Source organism: Abramis brama (genome assembly GCF_963993115.1).
Source record: "Abramis brama genome assembly, chromosome: 4".
Taxonomy (NCBI): Eukaryota; Metazoa; Chordata; class Actinopteri; order Cypriniformes; family Leuciscidae; genus Abramis; species Abramis brama.
The window spans coordinates 55,311,061-55,334,827 of NC_139966.1; the positions used below are offsets into that span (position 1 = coordinate 55,311,061).

Consider the following 23,767-nt stretch of genomic DNA (forward strand, 5'->3'; position numbering starts at 1 on the left):
TTCCTTGTATGAAGTACTTATATTATTTAAGCATATGGAACTTTTTCAGTTTGACAGAATCTTCTACTTCAAAGTGCCACGGGAAGTGTAACTTCACTTAATATTTTCTTCTATTGAAAATTTTTAATTCCCATTTTTAATTGTCATCATGCCCTTAATGATTTATGTAATCTTTTTGGATATCAGAAAGCCAGGTTTTTCCTAATATCAATCATCAGAACAGAACACATTTTACACAGAGAAAACTAGCTTGGTCCATAATTCATGACAGTCCAGATTCTAAAGCTCTTGATTCTTCTTTGTACTTGTGGCGTTTGTTAAAACTATAATTACAGGTAAGATCAGTGCTTATAGGACAATGTACTACTGTATCTCTATTTGTATCTGTATCTCTACTCTATCTCTGTATTTCTACATACTTTCTATGAAACATAGAAGCCTAACTATTGTATAACTACATCTTGTTAATACAATAAAACATGATAAATTCTTGTATGGTTGGTCATGACTGAGTAGTGTAAAAGCTTTCTAATTTATGTTGGAGCATGTCAGCGTTGTCTCTTTTCTAGTGGTGCAACGAATAACAAAACTCACGGTTTGGATCATATTATGTTTTTTGAGTCATGGATCGGATTTCAGATAACCAAAAAAACAAATAAATAATTTTACAAATAAAGTAAGGTCCAACAGTAGTATTCAGGTACAGATATGTAATAATTAAATGTATAACAACACTGTAGTGTTAACTGTACAAATTAAATACAGATTCATCTTTGTTAAAGTGCCCCTATTATGCTATTTTAAAGTTTCCTAATGTTGTTTTGGAGTCTCCTACAACAGGTTTACATGCATCAAAGGTCAAAAAACTGTTTCATTTTCTCATAAAATACATTTGCACATCACCACATTTTCAATGATTCTCAAACGACTCGTCAGATGAATCAATCTCTCTAAATCCCTCCTTTCCGCGAGTTACTCTGCTCTGATTGGCCAGAGAGCTCAGTCTGTTGTGATTGGTTTACAGCGTACAGCGTGCGTGTCGAAAACAAAAACGCCCATTGCCATAACAACACCAGCTCTGCTTGTCCTGAGTTTGTCTTGTATATATATATTTTTTAGATCAGATAACATTTTAAGCTGTCATATGGTCATGTTACAATGTGCCCCACACGTTACAATGTACAAAAATTATGAAAGGATACTTTTTTATTTAACTTTTTTGTTTAGCATTTTAAATGAGTTAAACATTTTATTTTATTATATCAATATCAACCGCTCAGTGTGTATCATTGAGAAACGTCCTGCTCGAGTTGTCCTCGCGATGGAGGTTCGGGTTGAATGACTAGTTCTTCTAGTGTTTCATCATCGCACTCGCGCTCGGATTGATATGGTAAAATCGACGTCATTGTTCGTTACTGTGTTTAGTTTACGGTTTAGGAAATCTAAAATATTTTCTAAATAAAATACAATTATTAACTTTTTCATATAAAATAATGGCATTTTTTAATAATTAAATATAAACTCATTTTTGAGTTTTGACTACGAACATAGGAAAACACAGCTATACAACATAGTTCAAAACAAATAAATAATTAGTAATTTCTGAATATTGACTCTCAGTCTTTATTCACCTTTTTCTCATGTTTTCTCAATAGAATTAATAAAAGTATAGAATATAATAGCATATTTCTAATAGGGGCACATTGTAACGCAGTGTGACAAAATGCCCCACCTGCACAATTGGGATTTAAACCCGGCTGGTGTCTTCTGCTAGTTAGCGAAGCATTAAAGGACTATCTCAACTGTTAAATAACATATTGGAGATTAAAATAATATCAGATTTGTCTAATTTTAAATAAACACAAAAAATTTAATGAAAAATTAACTTAAGAAATTTACTTATATAAATATATACTTATATAAATGTTTAATAAATGTCTATGGATATCTTCCAAAAAAAATTAATTTTGGCCCAATTTTTTCTTTATATAGTGTTGATATGGCAACTAGTAAATACACCAAGTTTCGTCATGCTAGCATGTGTGGAAGTATTTAAAACAAGTGTGTTACAACTAGCACCACGTTACGTTGTGCCCCGATCTCCCCTACGTCTGTTGTTCAGGGCTGCCAACTTTTAGCTAAAACATTTGGTAACATGTTACAATGTTTACATGGTAGAGAATGACTGGTAGGCTTCTGTTTTATTAGTTCTTGACACAAATTTCTCGATTTCAATTCATAAGCTTCAACAGTGTAATTAGATTACTGTACTAATGACTCTTTCTAAAAAGTATTTTTGAAGTGCATTTGAACTTTATCCTGATCTTCATCTGTCTGTCTGTAACCTTGCTAACAGCATTAAACCCAACACTGATTATGCAATTATAATTGTTGTTTAAATCAGTTCATGCTATGTCTGAGCTGCATTAAATCCAAAGATGTATTTTGTTGATTTGATCTCATTTGATTGGTAGTCATACAGTGTATTTTTATTCTGACCGAATTTACTGATTAAAATGAAATAATCTGACATAAAAGGACACAGATGCTAGCTTTATTGCTCAGTGTTATTTCAGGGTTTTGATCTTCTCTCAACTGAGCACAGCCTGTATTTATTGTATTATAATGACTATTTAATATTACCTCTAAACTTTGACTAGGCTAGGCATGTTGCATATTAATTGTTCTAGAAACCTCAAAGCATATTTTATGTTTGTGTATTTTGTGCTACTTCAAAATTATGTTCTTAGTTGGTCATTTGAGGCCCCGACATAAACTCAAGCCCAGAGGCCCCAGACCCCTCAGTCCTGCCCTGATTGCATTTATTTGTGCATTTATTTCTGCCTGACTCCTCCCCCCATCAAGACCATTGTTAATATAGGCAAAATAAAATATTTATTAAAACTTATTTTATTTTTAAGGTTCTTAATGACTAATTTTTGATGAAAGTGACACTGAGAGTAATAAAAAATTTATTGGTGGAATTTTAAACAAGCTTCCATCATCGGTGTCAGAATTAGAGAAACAAACATGAAACAAAACAAAATCTGCAAGCTATTTAGTCCTGAATTTCCCATGTTTCTTACTGTAATACTATAATAGCCAACCTTAAAAAGTAAGAAACGAGAAGAAATGAAATGTTAATGTTTCCTTAACAGATTGCGTTTTAAATGTGATTCAACACTTATTCCTGAATAATATTTAGTAATTATTAAGCGTTGAGAATTATTATTTCTGCACGGGATCTCACAAGATGTTTCAAGTAAATATAAAGAAATGATTTTTTGAATATTATTCAATAAGCTTCATACTGATTAGCATATATTACTCAGTCAGGCTATAGTTATTTCGGACTGAAAGGGGAAGTGGTAAAACTCTAATAGCAGTAAAGACGTGTTGTTTTCACACACAGATCTCCCTCTATCCAGTGCAGAAGAGTCACAGTCGCTCTTTCACTCTTCTCCGGTAAGTCATTTACACACAACACACTAAAACTTCTGTCGTTTAGAGATTTTCAGTCTTTTGACACTCAGGTTGTAAACATGTCCAAGATGAAACAGTTTTTAATCTTTCTAAAAAATTATTCAAGATTTTTCAGTGATTTAGAGTTTTGATTTAGTAGCCTGTATTTTTTCTCATGATATTTATCTCACTCATGAAAAATAGTTTTTGGATTTAGAAAATAATGTTTACACCAACAGCTAAAAATTCATGTACAAGTTTAAAAAGGAAATAACTGCTAAGTTTATACACTATTAAAAATAAAGATTCAAAAAGAGTGTAATTCCATAGAAGAATTAACAATTCATGGAAACTTTCAGTGAACACTTAAAAAAAAAAAAACATTTTCTTAATATGAAGAACCTTTTAATAATCTAAAGGACATTGTTTTTTCACTATAAAGAAGCTTTTATGGAATGGAAAGATTCAATGGATGGTACAGGTTCTTCAGTTTATTTTAAGAGTGTATATGATTGTGTGTTTGTATTTTCTGTTGTAAGGTGGAGTGAATGTAAATGATGGAAATATCTGTGACGTTCCTCCTCACTGGATGTCTGATACAAGGTTTCATTCTTATAGATTATTCCTCTACTGAATTAATATTCTGAAAGCATTTCCATATGAATAAGTGCAGCAGTTTATTCTGCATGTAAACTCTGTGTGATCAGTTCCTCTTGTCTGTGTGTTTTAGGAGTTTTTTGTGGCTTTAGTATCAGTCTGCCGGAGAGAGTAGAAGCTCTACAAGGATCCTGTGTTTTCATACCCTGCACATTTGATATTGATAAAAATTATGTAAAAGAACTAACTGAAGATGTAAAGAGAATATGGTATAAAGACGGAGACTCTCCCACTGTAGTGTTTGACTCCAGTAGCCCCGACACTGGATCGTTAAAAGGAGAAATATTTGGCACTCCTACAGAGAAAAACTGCACCACCCGCTTCCATAATGCCAATCAGAGGGATAATGGGTCGTATTTCTTCAGACTTGAAGGCAGCGGAGGACTGAAATATAGCTACTACAACAAACCTGAATACAAAGTTGAAATTGCTGTCATAGGTGAGTGTCATTTTGTTCATGCTGCTTCTATCTTAATGTAAGTGTGGCACGGCCATTGGTAACATGATTGTGCGAAGCTTCTGGTGACATTCACTACCAGTTATTAACTTGTACAAAAACTGTCTGTTATGCTGCTTTATATTGCAAACTACTAATTGTTATATTATTTTGATTTATTATCATAAACACACTGGTTTGTAGTGCAAATAGTTTAAACAGTTACTGCAGAGTTATTCTTCTAATCATTTACTAATATGCGGCTTATGAATCGGAAGTCTCGCACATTCACAGAAAATAGCTTATGTCTGCGATGCAAAGTGATCTGGATAATGTTACTGGACATAAATAATAAATAAATCAACTACTGTACAATATGTGCCTTCATTATTGGATATGATAATCCTGTAATGTTTGACTGCATCTCTATGTGTTGTAGAGTCTCCACCCAAACCCACAGTGAGTCTGTTTAAGGATCAGCAGAAGGTGACGGAGGTGACGGAGGGAAGCTCTGTGAATCTGCGCTGCTCGACTAAGATCTTCTGTTCCTCTCGTCCAGCAAATCTCACATGGAGCTCGTCTCCTGAACACCTCCTCAACGAGAGCGTCACACAACAGCAGCGTCAGGAGCAAACTGAGCTCATCTCTGATCTGATCTTCACTGTAACTCACCGTCATCATTTAGCCAATTTCACCTGCACTGTAACACACCAGCTTCAGAAGCAGATCACAAAGGAAAAAAAGTACCGTACACTACGTGTTCAGTGTAAGACAGGGATTATTTCAATAAATACTGTCTGATCATCTAGAATTAGAGCTGTAAATCATAACATAATTGCCTGAATGTTTTTCTCCTCCATTAGATGCTCCTAAAAACACATCTGCGCATGTAAATACATCTGGTTTTGTTCTGGAGGGCCGTTCAGTGACTCTGAGCTGCAGCAGTGATGCAAACCCACCGGTGCTCAACTACACCTGGTACAGAGACACTGAAGAACCACTGAAACCAGTGCAGAGCGGACAGAACCTGACCATCAGCAACACCGACCCGACACACAGCGGACGATACGTCTGTACAGCTCAGAACGAACACGGCGCTCAGAACGCATCAGTGATGCTGGACGTCCAGTGTGAGTATCAAGAGGCTCTTCTAATTTACTCACAGTCATTACTATATCAGACTTCAGATTTCAGACTTTATACACACATATATATACACTAGAAGTATAAAATATTGCATATAATTTATTTTTTAATGCAGAGAAAGAGAGAAAGGAATAGTGTAAATAAATACACAAAATATAAATTATACAAATTATATTCAAATTATTTTATATATATTTTTAAATATAAAAACTTCACTTTAAATATTTGAAAGTAAAGATACAGTGAAGGTTTTATATCACTTTTTTTTACATACATAAATTTTAATGTAAATGTCAACAATAAAAGTATTTACTGCATAAAATACAATATTAAATAATGTTATTAACATAATATATAAAACCTTCAGTTATTTACTTTTATTCCAAATATTTAAGGTCAGTTGTTTTGCACAGAGTAGCATTATCAACCGTTAATATAAATGATCTTCGCTTAAACAGCTTTTTCAACCTTTACTGTAAATGTACAGTGAACGACAAGAACTAAATGCAAATATAATAAACATGACTTTGTAGTCATTTAACCTGCTGACAGCGGACCATTTTACATGACCTATTTAAAGGGGTGGTATAATGCCCTTTTCACAAGATGTAAAAAAAAAATCTCTGATGTCCCCAGAGTGTGTATGTGAAGTTTTAGCTCAAAATACCCCACAGACATTTTTATATAACATGTTAAAATTGTCCAATTTTGAGGGCTAGCAAAAATGCACAGTTTTGTGCCTGTTCCTTTAAATGCAAATGAGCTACTGCTCCCGGCACAGGGGGCGGAGCTTCAACAGCTTGCACTCACACAGACATGCACTGAAAATTTCAAAAACTTTTAGCCTTTTATGTTCAAACCGGATTCAGACAATGATGGAGAGACTCAAGAAGAAGTGACAACATGTAGAATGCAAAAGGACATTTCTGAATGTTTAGTTGATGAATTTATGTAGCTTATGTGTAGTTCTTCTAGTCATTGATTAGAATATTCTGTCTTGATAATCTATAAAACGTGTTCCGGGGGCGGGGTTTAAGTAAATTTTAGGGTTAGTGATGTCACTAATCCGGGAGGAATGTTGTGTAGTCTCTACCAGCCGTTTGTTGTAGTCTTTAAAAAACAATTTCTTTAAAAGCAAATATCTCCATTTGCTTTGAACTTTGTGTGTTGTAACTTTGCAGAGGTTGTTTATGCTCAAACAGCAACATTACACACTAACTAAACTTACAAAAGTGAAATCATAATCAACCACCCCTTTGAAAAGCCTTTTTATTTGTCACTAATTCCATTAGTCTTATTTCATTGCATTAATGACTTTACAATTATTTTAAAAAAAAATTTGATGGCCTACATTTTTTTCTCCTCCATTAGATGCTCCTAAAAACACATCTGCGCATGTAAGTGCATCTGGTTTTGTTCTGGAGGGCCGTTCAGTGACTCTGAGCTGCAGCAGTGATGCAAACCCACCGGTGCTCAACTACACCTGGTACAGAGACACTGAAGAACCACTGAAACCAGTGCAGAGCGGACAGAACCTGACCATCAGCAACACCGACCCGACACACAGCGGACGATACGTCTGTACAGCTCAGAACGAACACGGCGCTCAGAACGCATCAGTGATGCTGGACGTCCAGTGTGAGTATCAAGAGGCTCTTCTAATTTACTCACAGTCATTACTATATCAGACTTCAGATTTCAGACTTAAAAGCTAAAAAATAAATAAATAAAAATACAATTAAATTAAATATATACATTATATTTTAATGCATATATTTTAAATATATTTCATATTTTTAACACATTTAAAAACCTAAACTTTTACTGCAAATACTTTCACTAGTGTTAATTAATTGTGTGTATGTCTTTACTATTATTTTACAAATGTGGAAGATAGTCATAATGCTATCTACTGTGACAGCCTGTATATGACTTTCAGCACTGAAAAGACACTATTGAAGAGTTGCAAAAACCACAAAACCATGTTTAAATGACTTCAATTTGATGTATAGCTTACGGTAAAGACTATTTGATCAAATAAACTACACAGTGGTTTAATATCTTATATGAAGGATGCATACTGACATTCGTAAAAAAAAAAAAAACTTATGACAGGCTGGTGGTGACCAACAATACAGTAAGTTGCAGTTCATTTGCATGCTAGAAATGCTGTGAAATGTGTGCAACACTTTTGCGTGGGTGTTTTCTTCATATACAGAAAATGTACATGGAAAGACCACAGGAGATTTGGTTCCCCTGCAGAGCAACATGGTCAAGTTTTGAAATGCAACGTTTCAATATGAAACCTTTGTGAAACTGCACTGAAGCAAGTGAAATTGCATGAAGCTGTCAACAGCCTTTTTTATAATACTAATGCAATGTGATTAAATGTAAGAGAAAAAATATATTTTCTGGTAACTGACAAGTTCTCTAAAATTCCTTGAATATCAAGTCAATTGCTGTATGTTAGTAATGCAAAAACATGATTAGATGAGTAATACAAGACTTCACGGTACAGAACATGGAGAAAAAAAAAGTTCATTACACCAGTACAAACATTTGCACATCTCTAAAATTGTACTTCTGTTAAAAGATGTGTAAAAAAAAAGAAGTGCCAGAATCACACTTTACATAGTAATACATGCAAAGACTCAAAGCAGAGCGGCATGTATATTGCTTACATGTACTATAAGTGTACAGTTTGAAGTAAAGGGGTAGTTTACACAAAATTGAAAATTCTATCATTTATCATTTGTCATCCAAAACCTGTATGACTTACTTTCTTTTTTGAGAGAGATATTGTCTCAGTGTTTTTCTCTTTTTTTTTTTTTTGTTCATACAAGGGAAGTCAATATCTACTTTTGTGTTACATGCATGACAGAAAGTCATACAGGTTTGGTGTATACAGTAAGTGACAGAATGTTCATTTTTGACACTTATTACAAAGTAAAGCCCTGTTTACACTGACCACAACACTTATGCGCATAAGTGACATGATACCATTAATTTCAATGGAGAGCTGCCGATTTCGGGCAACACAAGCGACTGACCGTTGGCAACAGGATGTAGGCGTTTCCAACAGCTGCACGATTAATTGTTAATCGATCACGATCTCGATTCAAACACCCATGCGATCTTATTCCTAAATGACAGCGATTCAGCTATATGTCTATTAAACCTTTGACAAGTACGATCACAGCGAACATTCAGATCTGCATTGGTGGAGAGAGCAGTTGTGATGTATAAGTATGAAACATCTTCACAAACAGTCTTTTCAACCACACAGTATTGTTATTTTATCATAGAAGTACTGGGATAAATGTTTATAGTATGGATATAAACACCGATGTCTGCAGTAGCGATCAAAATACAGTAAATCACCTTGTGAATGTAACTTGATGCTTCAAATAAAGATTGTATCAATTAAATTGTTACACAGGCGACAAGTGACTTTTAAAAAATGTATTCATCATTAAATCATTCATTCAAGAGATTTGTTCAAAAACGCTGATTCATCCAGTAATGAAACAAGTGAATTCCTTAAGCGAGTCATTGAATCATTCATTCAACCCGACTTAATTTTTTATTTTTTTATAATAATCTTTTTAGACTACACTACAGCAATTAACATTTTGTCAGAATATTTAGTAAATTACATGTTGTTTTGTTTAGTTGTCCATTCAGAATTATGCGAGAATTTTAAACAAAACAAAAAATCGTCTCAATTCATCCAGAATCATAATGCTCTAGCTAGCGTGTCCAGCGACGCAACAAAGTTGATATATGTTTAACTTTATGTAAATGAAAAGTGACTTTTGGGAGTGACAAACAACAGACCTTACTCAAGACTACATCCTGTAGTGGATTGTCTGTGGCAAGATGGAGAAGTTAATTTTAGCGGTCAGCAACTTCCCTAATTTAGCATATGTCTCTGTGTATATATGGTGGTCCTCGCTGTGCTGACTCTGAGCCTGAACAAAATGAACATCCACAGATAAATGGCCACGGTAGCAAAGAGAACTCGCTATTTCGTTAATCTTTAAAAGTAAGCATTTTATGTCCTGATTCCATTTATATTTAATCTTTTCGCTCCAAAAGAAAGAAAAAGAAAACGCTGTCTACAACATAGAATAACATCCGTTAATATCATTCACAAACGTTCCTAGGCAGTAGTGGAGAACCCCCTCACCGCCAGCCACTGATGACAAAGCCTCTGGCAGAGTAAATGCAGCTTTAAAGAGTTTGTCAGAGCAATAATGGCATTTTCACCAGAGTGGCATGTTGCAGACTTAAAGGAACTAACAGTAACCGCAACCGCAACTTCGAAATCGTTTCTTGTTTCTCTTTTCTACTTCAGTACACTATAAGCTCTCAGGTATGGGGGTTTTCTTCAGTTTTTGTCATTATCTTATTCATTTTTGTACACAGTAAGGCTTTTCACACTGCACTTAACCCTGGGTTATCATCGTTTTAAACACCACTTTTAACCCAAGGTAAAGGAACGTTTCACACTTGTAATTTAGAAGTGCCGTTAGCACCGCTTTTTACCCGGGGTTATGAAACCCTGCTCGGGAACAGAAGTAGCGCTGCTATTGGCGTCATTAATCCCGCATTGCGTTGCAACCAGTGCATTGTGAAATGATCTGTGTCAGAATGTTACGGCTAGACGCTTAGCAACAAACAGCCAATCGCATGGCTCATAAGCACATGCTTTGAACAGTCATGGGCATTGGATACCATAACCATTCATTGGACCATAGAGAGACCATATCATTCTTACCTTTATAGTCCGAAACCCCATTCGGTATAAACTTGATAGTTCAGTCGATGAGGATGTGCAATGTGGCTGAATGGCAAATATGCAAATAAGAACATTTATGGTTTAGGAATGTATTTATAAATACTCAGGAATAAATGTTAACCCCAATGTGAAACAAGATAACCAAGAATTCTGTTAACCTAGTTTTTAGTGTGACCCAGAGTTAACTATATTTCAAGTGTGAAAAGCCCTAGTGAGATGTTCAGCAGTTTTTCTTAAGTGAAACAGGTCCTCAAACTGTTTTATTTTGCTCAGATCCTACACAGAAACTACAGTTTATGATCTTATTATCTCTTTCAGTTGCGCCCAAAATCTCCAGCTCTTGCAACAAAAGCAGCGTAATCACGTGTGTCTGTGAGGCTCATGGGAATCCCTCGCCTAAACTAGAGTGGCGTCGATCTGGAAATGTTCTCACCAACTCTACAAACACGTTCATCAGGAATGAAACTTTAGGAAGCACAAGCTCGAAGAGCATCCTGACCATCAATCAGTCTCTCACAGACACGGACGTCCTTCAGTGTTTCAGTGCAAACACTCTCGGCACCGCCAGCAGCAGCCAACGGTTTCATCCCGTCACACAGACACCCAGGACAGAGACAGATCGGGACAGAGGTGAGATTCGCTTCTCTGACACGCACAACAACTGCTTTATCTGATCAACAAGAATGATCACAAATGAGATCTCTGGAATATCTTAACCCTTCTGAAAAAGAAGTGCACTTAATTTGAATTGAATGTGCGCTTGTAGTGTACTTCAAATCTTAAAAGTATACACTCTTAGAAGAAATGTTTCTGTACGGTGCTTCATATATAGAATCTTGTCCTTAATTTGTTTTAATTTTTTATTTTAATTACATTTTATTAATTAAACAGTTCATAAACATACTAAATCAGTAGAAAAAAAACCTGAAAGACCTGTTAAACATTAATGTATTTTCGTTTCATTTTCATTAAGACATTTCTCCTTAGAACCTTTTTGGTATAAAGTGATTTTTAAAATTGATTCAAGAACCCTATATTCTCTATATAGAACCCCATTTAACGTTTCTTTACTTTAAAGCACATTTTAAATGATTGTTTTAATACATTTTGTTGTGCTTTAAAGAAGTAGACTTATTTTGATGTGTTGACTAACATATTAAAAGCACACAAAATACTTGATTATAATTTTAATTGTAGTGTGTTATTCAATATTACATTTAAAGATAATATATTAAAAGCAGCTTCATTACAAATGTGTAATTAAAAACACATTTAAATATGTTTAAATATGCATAACCTACAATTTTCGGTTAAACATCATTTTAAGGTGTCTGTGTTAGTGTAATTATACATTTAAGTACTGAGTAATAATAATTAACTACATGTACTTAGGATTAGGGTGTGGTTAGGGTTAGCTGCATGTAATTTAGTTATTACTATAGTAACTACATGTAACATGTGACAAGAACAGTGTAAAATAAAGTTACTCAATTTCCAATAGAAATTACATTAAAGTTTATTTTAGTTTACATGCATGCTTATCAGTATATGGCTGCACACTTTCACCATATTTCAAAGACAATATAGAAGTAATTGAGAAATTACATAAAACTATGTACTTTAGTCGTATACTTCAAAAAAAGAACTCTATGTTTGGCTAATTGAATTGAATATAAATTTAACCTATAATTATAAATAGCATGCAATTATGTGACTGAAAACATTACCTTCAGTTCACACTTAAATATTTAATTTTTCTTTCTTTTTTTCTTTTTTTTTAGTATGCTGAAGTGTACTTCTTTTCCACAGGGGAATTATTTCTCCTAGACAGCAATGAGATCAAATGGAGACCAAATAGAAAATTTTCTCCAGAGAAATGTGCTCATATTTGCCAAGACACTAAAGTCTGTAATCAAATATCAGAGATCTCAGTATGAACTTGAATCGAATCTATGATCAAATGATCTGAGCTGCTCTTCACATTCATTTTTATCACTCCTGAGAAACATTTTAGACACTTAAATGATCTCATTTAAGAGTCCTGAGCTATAAAAGACCAACCTCTGAGCAATAAAACACTGCTTTCCAGGTTTCCATCACCCGTCTGTGCTACTCGGAGCTGCTGTCGGCGCATCAGTGATGATGATCTTGTGCATCATAGCAGTCTACAATGAACGGTGGGTACATCAGACAAATGTAATTTGTGGAAAGACAAAAAAACATGATTATCACAGAACTGGTCCAATATATAATGAGCTGAGGCTAAACTATAGATGATTACAGATATTTTTTCGGCTATTCTGGTAGATGTGTTCAAAAGTTTCACTCCAAAATATGCTTGTCTTGTTTTCCAGTACAAATATCTAAACGTTCTTAAATCAAGATACTTTTACTTGAGAAGCAAAATGACTTTGGATATTAAGTCTTGTTTTCAGAAAAATGCCAATGGGTTCAGAGTAATATGATGTTTTATTAACAAAGTTCGTGAGGAGCACGTTCAAATAATTGATGTTTGATGTTTGAGGGTGGTACTCTGGGTTCGGGCCCAATTTCCGAGCTCGGAGCCCTCTTCCCGGACAGCACGCCAAATATGCATACCATTTATTCTATCTAACTTATTTGTAAGTGTGAAACACTTTTTTAACCCCATTGGCAGATATTTGTTCTTGTTTTAAACATAATCTTAATTTTGATAGATTTTTCAGAAAACAAGACTTGTATATGCCATTTTGCTTCTCAAGTAAATGTGTCTTAATTTAAGAATGTTAAGAATAAGAATATATTTGTACTGGAAAACAAGACAAAAATACAGAAGAACATAATTTTTTGCAGTGTGAAGTCAAATAAACAGTTAGATCACATTGATTTGATGAGACTTTTACTTTACTAGCCTCATCACAAGGAGGATTTGTGATTCTGATTGACATATTATATCAGATTCTATTTTTTTGATGGCCTAAAAACATTTTCAGAAGAAGGAATCCCAAACCTTCAAGAACCAGACAAGACGACACATCTGGACTCATACTGTCTCAAATAGTGAGTTAAACACAATCACATTATTCATTTTCAAAGACATCACAAACGGACATTCATCTGATTCTGCTGTGTTTCTGCTCCATCAGGCCACGGATTCCCATGGTGACGGCGAGTGTGTTTACGGGAATAAAGACATGCTGTCAGCCGTTACACCAAGATCACCAGAATCTCTTCATTATTCCACCATCGACTTCACGAACGCAGAGCCGGCGTCAGGAGAGATCAGGGGCGCCTCCTCGCTGACCGAGGAATATGCTGAGGTCCGTCATCATTCTGCAGGAGACGCAGCATCTAGGACTGACCTCAAGGAAGACCAAAGTCCACAAGATAGTAGGGCGAAGATCTCGGATGTGTCATCAGAAGACACGATTTATGGAAACATGACCCGTCGCTTGGTTGTTTAAAGACAGAAAAGGAACAGTTGCACTTTGTCCAAAATCGAATACTTCCCTGCTTTACAGTATGTGAAAATGTAGTATCATGTCCGAATACATAGTATTGAAAAAACAGTAGGCTAAACGTACCCAGGATGACCTACTACTTCTCAAGTGTGCATTCAATGAACACTTTATTATCCCAATTAGGCCCCGGAAGAGGAGTTGTGAATGGCAGTGAAGCGACGCTTATGACGCTGTAGGTCACATGACCGTGACAACAGGTCACATGATAGTACCAACTCGGACAGAATGCAATTTTACCGTTGGTCAGTGCAGATGTTGTTGAACAGTGAAGGCCTGTTAAGTAGGGCTGGGTATTGGCAAGGGCCTCACGATACGATACATATCACGATACATGGGTCACGATACGATATATCACGATACGATACAATACAATACATATTGCGATATATTGCAATACTTTTTTTTTTTTAAATCAAAAATGTAAAAATAAAATAAAAATAGAGCTGAATATACAACTTGTTATGTACCACCTGGGGTATTCTGGTATGTGTATCACATTATATTGATAACTCAGCAGACAAAAACTTAAATTCCAATTTATTCGCAAAGGTATTTGCATTGTGTCGAGTGTGTCTGCGTGCGCGAGCGACAGTGCGCGAGAGACAGAGTGTGTATGTGTGCGAGAGAGACTGAGAGTGCCCCAGTATTAGTAGCCTAATTGGTACATAATATTATATACTATAAGAGGCATGGAAGTTCGGTTAATGGACAGCAATAATCAGTACTACAAACGTCTTGTTTTGAACTATTGTTTATAATAATTTAATTGTTGTTTTTATATTGTTGTCCATTAATTGAACGTCCATGCCTCTTATATAATAATAATTATATATTACTATGTACCAAATAAGCCTACTAATGCTCGGACACCATGACTTGCACTGACAACATCCCGATGTTGGTGAATAAAATTCAGAATCATTGTTATTTGACACGGTTGTGGTACAGTGTCAGTGATTAGTTATGGAATCTTACTACATACATTCAATCTTATTTAATCCTCCATATGGAAGTGTATGTGCTCGAATTATTTATATTTATTAAACAATAGTTCAAAACAAGACGTTTGTACTGATTATTGTTGTCCATTAATTGAACTTCCATGCCTCTTATATAGTAATTATATTACTATGCATGTACCAATACTAATGCTCGGACACCCTCGGTCTCTCTAGCACGCAGACACACACGGTTTCTCTCGCGCGCTCACACACTCGGTCTCTCTCGCGTGCAGACACACTCGGTTTCTCTCGCGCGCTCACACACTCGGTCTCTCTCGCGCGCAGACACACTCGGTCTCTCTCGCGCGCAGTTCGCTTCGCTTTTGTCCAGCCCGGCGCCTCATACAACTGGACAGTGAGTCAGCGACAACTACAGCAGCGGCGGAGGAGGTCGTTTGACGCACACAGAGGGATTTGATGATTTTTTTTTATTTTTTTTTATATCGATACTAGAGGTTGAAATATCGATACACTATCGTGAAAAAAAAATATCGCGATAGTTAGCTGTATCGATATTTTTGCACAGCCCTACTGTTAAGACCAATAACTATAATGAAAACCACAACGATACGAAAGATAAACGACTTTAAAAAAAAAAATCCAGCTGATGAACGATAAAAACATTGACAGCCAATCAGAATCCATCCTGCTGTAAAGAGCTCGAACATTTAAAGCAGTAGACGACAAAACTGCAGAGCGCACTTATAATACACAGAACGATATTGTTCATTGGTGTGACTGTGGACGATATTATTGTTATGATTTTATAGTTATCATTGGTGTGAACGAGCCTTTAGAATGAACCAAAACCTTCAAATCTTTATGCATAACTCAAACACCACAAATGGATTTTTCGAGCTAATTTTCACCAACAAATTGCAATTCTATCATTCCAAACCTGTAGGACTTTCTTTCTTCTGTTGAACATAAAAGAAAATAATTTGAAAAATGTTCCAGTGTTTTTTTTCCTTAGTGTTAATGGGGTCCAATGATGTTTTTGGTTGCCAATGTTATTCAAAATATCTTCTTTTACGAACTATCCATGAATGAACTAACATTATGATGGACAGAAATTAGCTCCTTTATGGCAAATTACTTTTGATTAATAATCAGTAACACTTAAAGTCCCCCTGTATTTTATCCCTTAATACCAAAATTACATATTTAAACATTTTTTTTTCCTTTAAAATGCCTTAAAATAGTTTGAATATAACTCTACACCCTTGACTCATTTAGTATAGGCGGTTCAATGAATATGCAAATTAGCCCCGCCCCCACTCACTCACAGCAGAGATCCACTCGTTGACCTGATTGGTTACAAGTTTGTGACGTCAGAAACACCAGCGAATTCAAACTGTGTTTTTGAGACTGTCTTTGGTTCACTGCAGTTTTAAGGAGAAAATACTCAGCAATAGTGTCGACTAATGCATTTGTACATGGTTTGACTCAAAGCATATTAAAAACAACACATAGACATATAAACAACATTAAAAGCTTGATTTTCACAGGGGGACTTTACAATAAGGTCACATTTGTTAAAGGATGGTTCGGAGTAAAATCAACCTAGGGTCCTTTGCACCATGACCTCGAGTCAAACACCCCCCCAGAAGCCTTTTTTCCCTTGGTTGAACATTATTAAAGTTAGAGCTTATTTAGAGAAATCAGCCGGATGGATTATTGCAGGCGTTAACGGATCCAAGGATGTATCTCGACGTCCGGGTTAGCAGTAGCATGAGCCGCCAGGCAAGTGTTATTTAAATAAACTCCTGATGTCCTTACAAACTTTCCAATGCCTCGTTTTATGAGTACAGAACCTATTTGTACTTTTGTAGAAGTTTGGTACCATTCTGGGCATTATTAGTGGGGTAATTTACGAGATACATCCTTGGATCCGTTAACGCCTGCAATAAGCCATCCGGCTGATTTCTCTAAATAAGCTCTAACTTTAATAATGTTCAACCAAGGGAAAAAAGGCTTCTGGGGGGGTGTTTGGCTCGACGTCATGGTGCAAAGTACCCTAGGTTGATTTTACTCCGAACCATCCCTTTAACATTAGGTAATGCAAAATTTGTTTAGTAAATGTTGAAATTAACATTAACTAATATTAACAAAACATTGTTCATCGTTCGTTCGTGTTTACTAATGATAACAAGTGAAAACTTACTCTAAAGCATTACCTAATGACCTTTGGTCAGAGATCTTACAGAAAATATAGGAGTCAGAAGTTCATTTCTGTAAAATAGCATGAGTTTGAACAACCATTTCTTTCCTTACCAGATCAGCAGTGGGAAACGTACTTGACATCAGTGTGTCGTTTATGTTGCACATTATTTGTGATCGAGAACACAGTCATCTTCTTCTGGTGTCACACTTTCAGACAGATACTCCTTTAAAAATAGGAGCTCCTTCTGGAGGGATAAAACATTACATTTTAAAACATTATTTTTATAATGTATTTTATTATACATCAGTGTCTTCATTTTCTATTCAAAATGTATTATTATTTTTTTCTTTAAAAAAAAGATTATAATTGTAATCAGCTTATTTAAAAAAAATTGCATATAGTACAATCTCTAGAAAAGACTGAAGATACGCGTTTTCAGAAATATCTGAGATGAAATATTGACAAAGAACAATGCTGTTAAATTAACCTCTTCTATTTAGGTCATTAGTAATATTTAAATTAAAAATATTTGTATTTCTGTTTTTGTTTTAAGTTTAATATATATTTTAATAAGTCATTTAGGCCTGGTTTAACAGACAGGGCTTAGATTAAGCCAGGTTTGGGCCTTTGTTCAATTAGGACATTTATGTAGCTTTTATATACATGCAAGTTGCTTTCCATTAAAACAGCTCAAACATGCCAGTCTGACTGGGACTAGACTTAAGCCTTGTCTCTGTAACCGGGGGGTAATGTCATTACTTTGATAAAGAAAATATAAATGGTACATTTGTGTTCAGAACATATTGCTCTTTCAAAACAAAAGACACGTAAAATTGCAGGCCATTTTGCAGCATGCCTCATGAAGCAGCTCTCGAAATAAAGGCTAAAAAAACCAACCGCAACTAAGAGGACGTGAAACACACGACACATTATATATATTTTAACAAGAAGTACAAGAGAAGTGTGAAATGGGAAACACTTATTAAGTTCAAACCACTTACCTCTCTGACTAAATGACCACATAGTTGCGTCTGCATGCTTTTACATGTACATGCTTTCTAGTTATGTTTCACACAGCACATGTATTTTGAAACTGTTGATTCATGCAGCTGCCATTTTAAATAGACGCGTCACAGCCGTAATAGAGTTGATGTTAACACATTCATTAACGTTATAGAAAGAGAGCAGCAGAATCTAAAATTCATTCTGACAGAACTTAAATTCGGCTTGACGTAGAGTCTATATCCGAGCAAAGCCGGTTTCACGAGTTCACATCTACATATAATTAATACAATAAGTTTATGCATATTTGGCGTGCTGTCCGGTGGGAGGGCTCCGAGCTCGGAGTTAGGCCCGAACCCAAAGTACTCCCCCCAGTTGGTAAGTGTAGATGGAACTGGAGGTGTAGATGGAACTGGAAGTGAGGAGATGGGGTGGAGGAGGGATGCTGACAAACTTTCAATGAACAGAGATAGGTCTGCTGTGATTTTATACTCTGTCATTGAGTTGATTACTGATTAATCTCCAGCTGTGCATAATTTGGTTAATTATCTGAACCTGCTCCTCCCGAACTTTGTTAATAAAACATCATTTAATAAGAACGTTTATTAATAACACCATCTCTGATTCGAGCTAAATGAATTCTCGAACAAGAACAAATGTAATGCGGGACCTGGTTTCGTCCATGGGGAACTGATTGGATGGTTGTGGTTTGCTATTGGTCGATCTCATGTGAGTGCCCAGCAAACACATTTACGTTGTGGCAACGTCTGTGGCACGTTGCATTTCTGCTATGGCAACGTCGCTGTCTACGTGCTCGCAACATTGTAACAACGTAGAATTGTAAGACGCGACAGGGCTGTAACGTTAGCAACGTTATTGCGCGACATTCAACAACTGAGAGAAGACGTTCTGACAATTTTTTGTTTTTATGCTAGATAGGCCTATAGATATCCCCCATTTAGCATTTTATGTTTTGAGGTTAATTTTTAATTAGTCAGATGTTAGATAATTATATAGTTTTTAAAAAAAATATTGTTCATCCTTATTATTATTTAATGGGGCTATCAGTAGATTAGCCTAATTATAATCAACACCTTCAAGTGTACACTTTGAAGAGTAAAAATTACAGAAGGTTACGTTAATTCAACTTTATTAAAACTAACTGCATATCAAATTGCACTTCCAAAAGTCATACATTTGTGAAAAAAAAAGAAAAAAACTGAATAAATGAATATACAAATTTCTTTTAAGTATAATAAATAAAACATAAAAAGCAAAGATCAGAACATTTAATGAACAAAACCGGTTCTGTAGGCTACATGGCGTAGAGTAGCCTAGTCGAAAGCCGGACGATAAAGTTCGGTAACGTTAAACGGAATCAGTCCAGGAAACATCCACAAATCAATAGCAGACATATGAAATGAAAAACTAAACAGTGCAAGCGAGGCTACATTAGTCACATTAGAAAATGAAGTTGTAGGTTGTGTTTGAATAATTACGTATGTTATTTAGCTGAGGTAAATAAAACGCAATACTCACCTTGCTCGACGAAGAACGAGACAACACAATGAGCCCAACGGGCGGTTGAAATTTAAAAGGTTGATTTTCGCGCTTCAGGGCAGTGACGAGTACATGTGTAGTCCAGTGGTTGTCAAGACACCGTTGGCACCATAGATATCATATATAAACGCTAGATGTCTTATGGCGCAGTCACTTCCGGCATCACCGTTCATAGTATGTGCTCTGTGCATTAAGGTGAGTGATCAGCATGCACACAAATCCTCATATCTCGCTGAAATATTGACGGATTTACAAACGGTTTGGTTTCTTACAAACGTTATTAACGTGGCTATAATTCCGAATGCTTGAACATGTATGTTATAATTTTTCATATGTATGCAGTGTATGTATGTAGTGTCATAACTACATCTCTGACGTTTATAACAAACCAAACCGTTTGAAAATCGGTAGAAAATTGGGCAAGTTATGGTTATTTAAAAGTATTTGCACCATTAAACGAGTGAGCGAGCGCACTGCCGCAAGATGGCCGCCACGTGCGGACGTCGACCTCCATTGGCCAGCAGCGCGCACGAGACATCTAGCCTTTATATATGATATCTATGGTTGGCACAACCTTAAGCAATGGCCATGAACGGTGGTTTAATCGTCAACATTGTGACAACGCTGTAACAACCTTCACCACACAACGTATTTATAGCATAGACAGTATGATTTATAGCAACCTTTTGGCCATGTTGATAAAACGTTGTTAGAAGGTTGGGTACGTTGTGCCAACGTTCTGTGTTTGCTGTGTGACAGGTCCTCGCACCAATAAGAGGGAGGGGATTTATTCTGATTAAAGATTACTAGGCACGTTAATTTAAAATTTAAAAAATAATAATGTTGTGCACGTATAAATCTTTTATAATAAAGGAGTATTACATTTAAAAAAAAAAAAAACTTGTATTTTTATTATTATTATTGTAGGGTGACTTTAAAGTTAATTAGGCTACATATTATAAATTACTCTCGTTCTGAATGGCTGAACTCTCTCCTGACCTGCTTCCCTCCAGACACAAGCTTACACCTCACAAACCCCAACAACTGGTTTGACAAGCCCAGTTTTCTAGAAACTGGCTGCTGCTGTGAGACGTTTTGTTAAGACTACATTTTGCTCATATCACAGCCTGGAAAAACCCCACAGACACTTTCAACATGAATTCAAGCAACTTCCTTCACAACCAGTTCATGGTTGGGATTGTGATTGGGCAATAAAATTCATCCGTTTGCACAGCTGGAGACGCACAGGACATTCTCATACTATTTGAAGCATTTGAATTTACTGTACAGTGGATCAACAATGTTAGTATGTCTTTTGTACATGTGCTAAACTTTAATTTCGTCAAAAGTATACAGAAAGATGAGCTCAAGAGCTACAGACATGGACTACAACTAGCAAAAACAGCCATTTTCATTTCATGGGACCAATAATTTTAAGCTTCTTAACCCTTGTATTATGTAAACATCTTGGTAAGATAATTTTCCGGTCAAATTATCAAGTCATTATTATTTTTTAATTGTCTGTGCACCTGCCTTTAACCATGAAAATGGCTGGCAAAAAAACTGACGCATAATATCAAAATCATAAGGAGTTTCATACAATACCTCAGGGTGTTGCAACTTTGCAGGCATCTTCATGATCCTAAATAAGAAATAGTCACACAAAAAACATGCTAGTATTTTCGACAACTCAAAAATGTGTTGCAGGTCAAATTAAATAGACAGCAAGTGTCACATGCCAATTCTGAGAAAGCATCAACTCTTTATCACAACATTATTTCATGTTTGTGTTGATGTAGGCAGGTGAAATAAAAACTCAAACTGATCTGACTGATGTGTTTAAGTGTGGTGAAGACATTCACACATGAACTTGGTCATTTCAGTTTATTTTCTCATAAACTCTTTGCAAGGTCAAGCACACAATTTATCAAAGAACAGTTTTCCATTCAAAGACCTCGACCGTACACGTTTGACAGCACAACATGGAGACAAATGTTGAGTCGAGAAAGGTCAGAATCCATGTCAGCCACTTCACTGCTGTGAACATCTTGTGTGTAAAAAGCAAACATGCACTTGTTACAAGGAAGGAAGAAAGAAACATTTTCAATAGGGGACTTTATTTTTCACTAAAAAACTTTTTTACTGCAATCCAGCTGATCAAACCCAATCCAACTGAATCGCATTAGGATTTCACCACACAAACGGCGCTGTAAAAACGTCGGCCATGTTTCCGTGGCAGAGCAGAAACGCTTGAGATTGTAAAGAACACGTTGGCAGTAAAAGCTTCATTTGAAAGCTCAGCTTGACTCAAAATTAAGGGCTGCTATTATTAAGACACCAAGGTGTTCGATTCTAGTAGAAAAATGGCTGTGTATAACCTATTTCACGTCTGGAATGATTTTAGTGTGCATGTGCTTCTCTACTGATACCGAGGAGCTTAAATGTTTCTGACGTGCAGGAGAATCCTCTACAATAATCTCTCTACTATTGATAAGTAAGCTGAGGAAGACGTGTGGGTGTTAAACATTAATACTGTGTGAAACATACAAAAGACTAGATGACAGGCAGACACGTCTTAAAACGGCTATCTAAAAATACAATTTGGCAATAGACCACCAGGGGGCAGTCAGTGTAGAAAAACGAAAGCTCATGATGTCCTCAAATAGTGCTGTCAATTGATCATCATGAGGCCGTATGAAAGTCACGTCTGAAAATGGAATATTATCCGTCAATTTTACCTCTGGCAGGGTTGTAGATTCATAAAACTGTATAAATACACACATATTTGGTTCATCTTCAAAGCAAACGTAAATAAATACGCTTCAGAAAATGAGCAAAGGTTAAAAAGCAAAGGGTAACAGAGCTACAAAACGTATCTAAGGAAGAAACACAGGCTGCATAGACACCACAAGAACTTGAAAAGTCATTGATTTAAATGCTCGTGAGGGATGTTCTCTCCTGAAATTCGTTTGCAGGTCCTTTTAGATTCAGAGCACTTTAAATAGTGGTTAATAACAAATAAAACAACATTAAAACAGAGACTCGACACTTTTTTCTTCACTTTTTCGCTTTTCATCAAAAAATATGGGAAGCCCTCAGTCATTTCCGGAAATAGATGTTCTAACCATTCATTTGATTCACCCTCACAAATATACATTTGTAAATTTTTTGGTATGTATATATAATCGGAAAAGGAATATATGTATATACTTTGAATATTTACAGACCGATGAACCGCTCTTATGCCCGTCTGCAGACAGAAATATCCTCATTTAACGCTCACAAAAAGAGACTGACGTTAAACTCATTGTTTTCTGCTGTACAAACAGACAAAATAACAAAAAAAAACCTGTCGAGAACATGTCGTAAAGTTAAGTATATATATATATATTAATTAATATATTCATTATATACAATTTTATTTAAAATGTAATAATGGATGCATTCAAGTTGATGGTAATGTGCTTAATTGTAATAAAAAATAATGTTAAACTAATCCCTTTTTGGTTCCTAAATACAGGCAAAATTATTCTTCGGGAATAGATCTTTTTTTTCTTTTGGTTTTGGGTGTTTATGTTAATACATAAACATAAACCACACAGGTGAAGAAAAATGTGTTATGTTAAATATGCATCAGATCTGTGGCCTTTCCCTCTGAATGCAGCAAAAGACAAAACACAAAACACAGGGAAAACGCTTTAGGCTTTAGTACCACACAGTACAAGAGTTTTCCGGCTTGATTAAATGATATTAGACAGGACACAAACAAACCGTCAAAAGATAAAAAATGCTGAAACCAGCAAAGCTTTGAGCTCCATCACTGACGAAGATCTGTAGTCCTGTGACGAAACACTGTCTTTAGTCGAGAAGGCTAAACTCATCAGAAGACACAAAGGCAGCTTCTCCGGAGTTTGGACGACGACAAGAATGTAAAGGAGAAACACTGTAAAATGTGGTTGCATATATAAATGTTATTAAGAAGAGTCGTTATAAAAGAGGACACCTTTAAAAATAGCACTCGCATCAATCATGAAGGAG

At 35.6% G+C, this 23,767-nt stretch overlaps 2 protein-coding genes across 3 annotated transcripts in view; one reads left to right on the forward strand and one right to left on the reverse strand.

Moving 5' to 3' along the window:
- Positions 1-3,381: 3,381 nt before the first annotated feature.
- LOC311080921 (sialic acid-binding Ig-like lectin 5) lies at positions 3,382-15,952 on the forward strand. Of its 2 annotated transcripts, XM_084111156.1 has the most exons (10): positions 3,382-3,465; positions 4,002-4,065; positions 4,193-4,558; positions 4,995-5,321; positions 5,419-5,685; positions 7,073-7,339; positions 10,821-11,132; positions 12,592-12,679; positions 13,475-13,541; positions 13,628-15,952. In XM_084111156.1, the coding sequence occupies exons 2-10, from the start codon at positions 4,017-4,019 to the stop codon at positions 13,943-13,945; spliced, it is 2,061 nt and encodes a 686-aa protein (XP_083967282.1). In that variant the 5' UTR covers positions 3,382-3,465; positions 4,002-4,016; the 3' UTR covers positions 13,946-15,952. The 2 variants fall into 2 exon arrangements, with proteins under 2 accessions (XP_083967282.1, XP_083967283.1); XM_084111157.1 differs by lacking the exon at positions 5,419-5,685.
- A 5,646-nt stretch (positions 15,953-21,598) lies between these two features.
- LOC311080923 (fatty acyl-CoA reductase 1) overlaps positions 21,599-23,767 on the reverse strand; it is a 31,802-nt gene continuing 29,633 nt past the window's right edge. Inside the window, exon 12 of the mRNA XM_084111159.1 lies at positions 21,599-23,767. This exon is cut by the window's right edge and continues 290 nt beyond it. The gene's annotated coding sequence lies outside the window, so the exon portion shown is untranslated.